Genomic DNA, 9,123 nt, shown 5'->3' with positions numbered 1-9,123 from the left:
GCCTCTCACCGCTGTGGCCTCTCCTGTTGCGGAGCACAGGCTCCAGACATGCAGGCTCAGCGGCCATGGCTCACGGGCCCAGCCACTCCGCGGCAGGTGGGATCCTCCAGGGCACGAACCCGTGTCCCCTGCATCGGCAGGCAGACTCTCAACCACTGCGCCACCAGGGAAGCCTGCATGTATCCTTTTGAACCATGGTTTTCTCCGGGTATATTCCCAGGAGTGGGATTGGTGGGTCATATGGTAGTTCTATTTTTAGTTTTTTGAGGCACCTCCATATTGTTCTCCATAGTGGCTGTATCAATTTACATTCCCACCAACAGTCAAGAGGGTTCCCTTTTCTCCACACCCTCTCCAGCATTTATTGTTTCTAGATTTTTTTGATGATGGCCATTCTGACCGGTGTGAGGTGATGCCTCATTGTAGTTTTGATTTGAATTTCTCTAATAATTTGTGATGTTGAGCATCTTTTCTTGTGCTTTTTGGCCATCTATATGTCTTCTTTGGAGAAATGTCTATTCAGATCTTCTGCCCATTTTTTGATTGGGTTATTTGTTTTTTTGATATTGAACTCATGGGCGGTTTGTATACTTTGGAGATTAATCCCTTGTCAGTTGCTTCGTTGGCAAATAGTTTCTCCCATTCTGAGGGTTGTCTTTTTGTTTTGTTTATGGTTTCCTTTGCTGTGCAAAAGCTTTTAAGTTTCACTAGGTCCCATTTGTTTATTCTTGTTTTTATTTTCATTACTTTAGGAGGTGGATCAAAAAAGATCTTGCTGTGATTTATGTTTAATGCAGAAAAACTGTAGGGTGAGATCTTGAATGTATTGCATCCCAAAGGACAAAAAATAAAATTTCTAGACCCTATTGTTATTTTTAGATTTTTTTCCCTGCTGAATTATGCTGGGGGGAAAAGTCTAAATTTCATCTATATGATCCCTTTCAGTTCTTACGCTCCATGTATACTTACCAAAATACAAGTCTGTCTGACTTGTGCATCATATCTTTGTGATCGAAATGATAATATTGCATTTCCAGGCCTCACAGCTAAAATTGGAAGTAAACCTCAGATAACTGCCCTTATGGAATCAATGTTATATGGTCTATGGTTTCTCAAGAAAAGCTCTCACTTCCCATCCTTAATATCTCCCTCAAAAATCGATAAGTAATCAGGCCCCATGGAACTGAATTTTACCCATACTATAAGCATTAGGCAACAAAAAAACTTTACAAAACCACTTTTGTTTCTTCCTCAGCCATGTTACTGTTTTTAAGTAATTTAGAAAGTGCGGGCTGGGAGACCTTACTCGGTTTCAGAAAATGAAGACTTTGAAATCAAATCTTCAGTCTATCAGAATCTAACTCCTTGTGAAGAGATGGAGCTGCTAAGCGGGAGGGGCTTTCCCCAGGGTCACGTGGCTGGTCAGGGCCGAGGCCGAGCAGGGCCCCGGGTCTCTTAACTCTGGACACAGCGCACCTTGCCAGAGTCTGTGAAGGAGCTGGGGGCTTTGGAGGTAGGTGTCTGGGGAAGATGTTAGGCTGTCCTTTAGAGTCATTGGAGTAGTCTTCCCTGGCTTTTGGGGATTTGAGTCCTCTCCAGGCTACTGTAGTCATGGCAAGGAGCAGCCTCTAGGGTCATATCTGTGCCCTGGGAAAGGCTGAGCCGTTGTGGTCTTGTTTGGAGGTGTGACTTGAGGAGCTCACAGAGCTGATTGCTGATGCTTTATTTTCTTGTCCTGGCCCTATAGTTTTGTCAACATGCCCTCTTTCCTGTTGCTGGAAGCCATCTGCATTTTCCTGTTTGCCGAAGGTAAGTCTACTTGGTTGTGGGGCGAGGGTTAAGGTGTTGAGGGGTTTGGTTTGCCTCACATCCTGTTGATTTTAACTTCTAAAGTTCTCGAGTGCATTTGTGTTTCTCCACTCCACGGCCACATGCCTACTCTAAGCCCCATCATCTGGTGCTTGGACCACTGCAGTAGCCTCCTGACTGGTCTCCGGTCTCCTTGGGTTCACCTGGTTCCCGTCCATCCTGTTTTTCACACATCGCCATTTCAAAATGCAAATCTAATCATGTCTGGACCTCTCTCCACTCCCATCCCCTACCTGAAACTTTTAAGTGATGTCCTGTTGCTCTTAAGAGGCCCTGCCTGGGACTTCCCTGGTGGTCCAGTGGTTAAGACTTCAACTTCTAATGCAGGGGGTGTGGGTTCGATCCCTGATCGGGGAGCTAAGATCCCACATGCCCTGGGGACAAAAAAACAAAACATAAAAAAAAAGGAATCGGGCTTCCCTGGTGGCGCAGTGGTTGCGCGTCCGCCTGCCGATGCAGGGGAACCGGGTTCGCCACTGGGGCTTCCCTGGTGGCGCAGTGGTTGCGCGTCCGCCTGCCGATGCAGGGGAACCGGGTTCGTGCCCCGGTCCGGGAAGATCCCACGTGCCGCGGAGCGGCTGGGCCCGTGAGCCATGGCCGCTGAGCCTGTGCGTCCGGAGCCTGTGCCCCGCAACGGGAGAGGCCGCAACAGAGGGACGCCCGCATACCACCAAAAAAAAAAAAAAAAAAGGAATTGTCCCCTCTGGAGCCCCCTCTGTCCACCCTTTGTGTTGCAGCCCACACTCCTTCCAGGCCTGCCCAGCGCCCTTGCTCCCTCCCATCCTAGGGGTTCTCAATTATGGTGGCCTCTCTGCTTGGACCATCGCTTCACCCCAACACTGCTATTCTGGTAAACTCCTGTTCATCTTCCAGCACCCAGCGCAGTTCCTCCTGGACCCCCAGATCAGGTCAGATCCCCCTATTAAAACCTCCTGTAGTGTAGAATTCCTCTGCTGTGTAGCACTTAACACAGATATGAGTTTATTTCTGTGTGAATTTTAAAAAAATAATGTCCATCTTCTCCACTGGACATAAGCTCCATGAGAAAGAGACTGCCTATTCTTCATTCACCACTTAACTGTGTGATCTTGGCTCCTAGCACTGAGCTTGGCACATAGTTGGTGCTCAAGGAGCAGATTAATGAATGAATAATGGAGCAAATCAATTTTCTGTTTACTTCCCACTTTGGCCTTCCCAAGTCCTAGCCCCTTTGAAATATGAGATGGTAGAAAGGAATGGTGTGTTTTGTGGATTGTCGTCCAGCGAGTAAGGACCAGTGGGCTGGGTGGCTGTCTGAGGCTAGCCCAGGGTCCTCTTGTGGTCTCTGAGGCTCTCTTCCAGTTCTTCCCTGGTCTGTGTTTCTGTGAGTAGGGGTACATACATTCTCTGCTCGTTGGCTGCTGTCACCACCTGCCTGTTCTCCGGAGCCTCAGGGAGATAAGAGAGGCTGGAAGAAGGCTGTGCTTGCCCAGCCCGCCTGTCCCCTCTCTTGAAGCCATGTGGGTGCTGAATGTAACACAGTAGCTTCATGGCCAAGGAATTGGGGAGAAATGAGATGTGTTTGGGGACAGGGCCCGAATGCGGTCCCTGGGGGCCCAGGCACAGTAAAGGTTCTGTTCTAGCTCATCGTGGAACTTTACCCTCTGTAGCCTGTCCAGTTTACAGAGCACTTGATCTGACCACCCCTAGGTTGTACAGATGAGGCAGGGGAGGCCCAGAGAGATTCTGTGATTTGCCTGGGGCTGCACAGCTATCAGTAGCAGGGCTGGGATAAAAACCCACCACCCACTCCACCCCCTCCCCATCCAGCTTCTTAGCACCATCCATTACCCCCGCCCTCCCCAGGTAGGTGGTCCTCAGAGGTGTGGGCTGACTTGGTTGGGAGAGGAAGCAACAGTCACACGTTCATCAGCTCCCTGTTCCAAGGGGGACTTCTGCAGAGTCCTGAGGTAGTTTCACAGGGGCGCAGTGGGGACATCACCCCGGTACCCGCTCCCCTGAAGGAGGCCTCACCTGAAGCCTGGCCATGGCAAGGAGCAGCCTCTAGGGTCATATCTGTGCCCTGGGAAAGGCTGAGCCGTTGTGGTCTTGTTTGGAGGTGTGACTTGAGGAGCTCACAGAGCTGATTGCTGATGCTTTATTTTCTTGTCCTGGCCCTATAGTTTTGTCAACATGCCCTCTTTCCTGTTGCTGGAAGCCATCTGCATTTTCCTGTTTGCCGAAGGTAAGTCTACTTGGTTGTGGGGCGAGGGTTAAGGTGTTGAGGGGTTTGGTTTGCCTCACATCCTGTTGATTTTAACTTCTAAAGTTCTCGAGTGCATTTGTGTTTCTCCACTCCACGGCCACATGCCTACTCTAAGCCCCATCATCTGGTGCTTGGACCACTGCAGTAGCCTCCTGACTGGTCTCCGGTCTCCTTGGGTTCACCTGGTTCCCGTCCATCCTGTTTTTCACACATCGCCATTTCAAAATGCAAATCTAATCATGTCTGGACCTCTCTCCACTCCCATCCCCTACCTGAAACTTTTAAGTGATGTCCTATTGCTCTTAAGAGGCCCTGCCTGGGACTTCCCTGGCGGTCCAGTGGTTAAGACTTCAACTTCCAATGCAGGGGGTGCGGGTTCGATCCCTGCTCGGGGAGCTAAGATCCCACATGCCCTGGGGACAAAAAAAACAAAACATTAAAAAAGAAAGGAATCAATATTGTAACAAATTCAATAAAGACTTCAAAAAATGGTCCACATCAAAAAAAGAAATTAAAAAAAGAGGCCCTGCCTGATCTGATCCTGTGCCACCTGGTGTCCCCTCTGGAGCCCCCTCTGTCCACCCTTTGTGTTGCAGCCCACACTCCTTCCAGGCCTGCCCAGCGCCCTTGCTCCCTCCCATCCTAGGGGTTCTCAATTATGGTGGCCTCTCTGCTTGGACCATCGCTTCACCCCAACACTGCTATTCTGGTAAACTCCTGTTCATCTTCCAGCACCCAGCGCAGTTCCTCCTGGACCCCCAGATCAGGTCAGATCCCCCTATTAAAACCTCCTGTAGTGTAGAATTCCTCTGCTGTGTAGCACTTAACACAGATATGAGTTTATTTCTGTGTGAATTTTAAAAAAATAATGTCCATCTTCTCCACTGGACATAAGCTCCATGAGAAAGAGACTGCCTATTCTTCATTCACCACTTAACTGTGTGATCTTGGCTCCTAGCACTGAGCTTGGCACATAGTTGGTGCTCAAGGAGCAGATTAATGAATGAATAATGGAGCAAATCAATTTTCTGTTTACTTCCCACTTTGGCCTTCCCAAGTCCTAGCCCCTTTGAAATATGAGATGGTAGAAAGGAATGGTGTGTTTTGTGGATTGTCGTCCAGCGAGTAAGGACCAGTGGGCTGGGTGGCTGTCTGAGGCTAGCCCAGGGTCCTCTTGTGGTCTCTGAGGCTCTCTTCCAGTTCTTCCCTGGTCTGTGTTTCTGTGAGTAGGGGTACATACATTCTCTGCTCGTTGGCTGCTGTCACCACCTGCCTGTTCTCCGGAGCCTCAGGGAGATAAGAGAGGCTGGAAGAAGGCTGTGCTTGCCCAGCCCGCCTGTCCCCTCTCTTGAAGCCATGTGGGTGCTGAATGTAACACAGTAGCTTCATGGCCAAGGAATTGGGGAGAAATGAGATGTGTTTGGGGACAGGGCCCGAATGCGGTCCCTGGGGGCCCAGGCACAGTAAAGGTTCTGTTCTAGCTCATCGTGGAACTTTACCCTCTGTAGCCTGTCCAGTTTACAGAGCACTTGATCTGACCACCCCTAGGTTGTACAGATGAGGCAGGGGAGGCCCAGAGAGATTCTGTGATTTGCCTGGGGCTGCACAGCTATCAGTAGCAGGGCTGGGATAAAAACCCACCACCCACTCCACCCCCTCCCCATCCAGCTTCTTAGCACCATCCATTACCCCCGCCCTCCCCAGGTAGGTGGTCCTCAGAGGTGTGGGCTGACTTGGTTGGGAGAGGAAGCAACAGTCACACGTTCATCAGCTCCCTGTTCCAAGGGGGACTTCTGCAGAGTCCTGAGGTAGTTTCACAGGGGCGCAGTGGGGACATCACCCCGGTACCCGCTCCCCTGAAGGAGGCCTCACCTGAAGCCTGGCGCCTGCCAGGACAGCTGGGCACATGGTGCAGAGTTACATTAGCTGAGTCACATCTGTAGTGAGTGGTCTCTGGTCACGGAGCGCCTCCTCCCTCCTATCCGGGGCGATGGCTGGTCTGTCTCCAGCTGGAGAATTTGCTGGTAAGACATTTAAAAAGGAACAGGACCTTAGGGATTCCTTAGCTCCTGGACCCTTTGACAGTAATTCATGGGCTCATTCAGGAAAGCTTAGTGCCTACGGGCTTTGACTACAGGGTCAAAGGATGTGAGCATTTTTATAGTTCTTAATTCATTTGGCCAAACTGTGTGCAGAGAGCTGGGCTGGGCTCTGTGGAGGACAGGTGGAGGTGTTCCTGCCCTCGGAGAACTGCTGGGGGTGCAGGGCTCATGGGAGCAGCACCGCATCACGGGATGGGCTGCAGCAGGAACCTCCTCCCCCCGCCCCAGGTTGACAAGATCTTGATGATGTCGAGTGCACTGACGCAGAAAGCCTCCATTTTCTGGAGGACCAATTTGCTGAATTACTGAGTGATTTTTGTGATCTTTTGTTTTTGGAGTTTGGGGGGTAAGTGTTGCCTCTGCTTCTGTCCCAGCGTCTGCCATGTGTTTTATGGAAGTGGAGGATTTTTTTTTCTTTAATTCAGTCTACTGTCTGTATTGTAGTTTATGTCTTGTTTCTGCCTCTGGTGGCAAAATGGCAGTGATGGTCTTTCTTGGACTTCATGACATATACTTACTTGTCTGACAGCTTTTGACTGTGGAGCTAATGGCTGGTTCAGCATTTTGGCCTAGAACCATCTTCTACTCAAGTAGAGATTAAGGGGAGGGCATATCAGGTGAGCAGGAACTCAAAGATATGGTCGGGGGAGAAGGAGACACTGGTTTAGTTTGTTTTTCAGGAACTAGTGAATGTAGGTGGAGCTGGGACCAGCCAAGGGGGTAGTTGCTTCATGCAGTGGTCCCCAACCTTTCTGGCACCAGAGACTGGTTTTGTGGAAGACAATTTTTCCACGGGCCCGCATGGAGGGGATGGTTTCGGGGTGATTCAAGAGCATTACATTTATTATGCACTTTATTTCTATTATTATTACTTTGTAATATATAATGAAATAATTATACAACTCACCATAATGCTGACAGGAGGCGGAGCTCAGGTGGTAATGCGAGCAATGGGGAGTGGCTCTAAATACAGATGAAGCTTCGCTTGCTAGCCTGCCGCTCACCTCCTGCTGTGCAGGCCGGTTCCTAACCGGTCATGGACCAGTACCGGTCCATGGCCCGGGGGTTGGGGACCCCTGGCCTAATTAACTCCAGGGGGTGCTGCCAACGAGAAGCATGCCCCCCAGAACCTGACATCATTTTTTGGTGTCCTCCTCCTGGTCACCTTCCTGGCAGGGGCAAATCCCCCTGAGCCCAACTTCCCTGTGTTGTGTGATTCCTACCCCCGCCCCCGCCTGGCTCCCTCTCCTTTACCTCTTTCCTCAGCAGTCCCCCCAACCCCATCTCACATTCCTTCATCTGCCCCGTTCCTGGCCTGTCCAGCTCCTGGGCTTTGCCCACCCTCACTTTCGGTCATGGACCAGTACCGGTCCATGGCCCGGGGGTTGGGGACCCCTGGCCTAATTAACTCCAGGGGGTGCTGCCAACGAGAAGCATGCCCCCCAGAACCTGACATCATTTTTTGGTGTCCTCCTCCTGGTCACCTTCCTGGCAGGGGCAAATCCCCCTGAGCCCAACTTCCCTGTGTTGTGTGATTCCTACCCTACCCCCACCCCCGCCTGGCTCCCTCTCCTTTACCTCTTTCCTCAGCAGTCCCCCCAACCCCATCTCACATTCCTTCATCTGCCCCGTTCCTGGCCTGTCCGGCTCCTGGGCTTTGCCCCCCCTCGCTTTGTGCCCACTGTGTTTACCCAGCGGACATGGACGTTTATAAGCATCTACATGTCTGCTTCTTCTGGCAGTGACCATGCACAGTTGGCTTTTCAAATAATCCCTCCAAGTGGCACCTCACTGTCTTCAGAACTTTCATCGTGGTTGGCTTGCTGTTCAGCACCTGGCATGTTACCTGCCCTCAAAGTTTATTTTGAAAATTGTTGGTGGCTGTTCATATGCCATTATTACAATTTTACCGGGTATCACATAGAAGAAAAAAAAATGTATCCACAAACTTTCTACCCCCAAACTTTTTAGCCCTTGTTCATATTAATTGCATTGAATGACTGTATCAGTGTTTACTGAGAGTTCTATCTCTTTGGATATTTGTTACCGCCATCATTCCTCTGAAACAAGTAACATTGAAGGGAGTGTCTTGGTGCACATTTTCCCTTCTCTAAAGTTGTTTTTCCTTTGGATCAATTCCCAGGTGCGATACTGTGGAGCCTAAGCACTTTGATGACTCTTAATTCATTTGGCTAAATGGTTTTCCAAAAGGGTTGTACCAATTTATAGTGCCACCACTGGGAAAGCTTTTCCTGATTTAATCTTTCCCCACCCAGTTACATTTAAATTTAAAACTTGATCATCTAAATTTCACATTTAAAAGGGTATCCCATTGTTTGAGTTAAAGTGCGTTGTCACCTGTTTGAAAATTTTCCTTGTGCTTTTCCATGAATTCTCTTTCTTCTATGAATTGTCTGTTCACGTCCAAGGTTAATGTTTATGGCAAGATGCTACACCCCAGAGGGGCACTCAGTTATGCCTACCCAGGGACGAAACTCATCAGAATCACAGGCTCTCTATATCCCCCCGTATATATTTTTAATTTTTCTCTTCAAAATACCCAAATTTAAATGTAAAGATACCTGATAGAAGTGGGGCAATTGGTGGGGGTGGAGGGAATTATTTATGTTATCCATCTGGTAATTTTTAAGATACAATATCATTAAACTCTTTGACATTCCTGTTTTCTCTCTTGTGACCCGTTCGTCCTGGTCATAACGTGGAGACTAAGACTCCTCCCCTCTCTGCCTTGTAATGACTGCTTCTGGTGTTTTCTCTCCTAGTGCCCCCATCCCTCCCTCTTCAGGAAGGCCACGTGAGCAAGGAGACCATTGGGAATATTTCAGTCGCCAGCAAAAGTAAGCCCACGTTTTTACTCAACCCTCCAAACACCTACTTCAGCCTCTG

At 49.5% G+C, this 9,123-nt stretch overlaps 1 protein-coding gene across 1 annotated transcript in view; it reads left to right on the top strand.

Annotated features, from left to right (window-relative positions):
• Positions 1-1,757: 1,757 nt before the first annotated feature.
• LOC102991777 (von Willebrand factor A domain-containing protein 2) overlaps positions 1,758-9,123 on the top strand; it is a 55,868-nt gene continuing 48,502 nt past the window's right edge. The window contains 4 exon segments of the mRNA XM_024128066.1: positions 1,758-1,809; positions 2,657-2,777; positions 4,032-4,093; positions 9,000-9,074. Coding sequence (XP_023983834.1) covers positions 1,758-1,809; positions 2,657-2,777; positions 4,032-4,093; positions 9,000-9,074 — 310 coding nt within the window.

This window comes from Physeter macrocephalus, chromosome 21 (assembly GCF_002837175.3).
Source record: "Physeter macrocephalus isolate SW-GA chromosome 21, ASM283717v5, whole genome shotgun sequence".
Taxonomy (NCBI): Eukaryota; Metazoa; Chordata; class Mammalia; order Artiodactyla; family Physeteridae; genus Physeter; species Physeter macrocephalus.
This window is presented reverse-complemented; position numbering and strand designations above follow the sequence as displayed.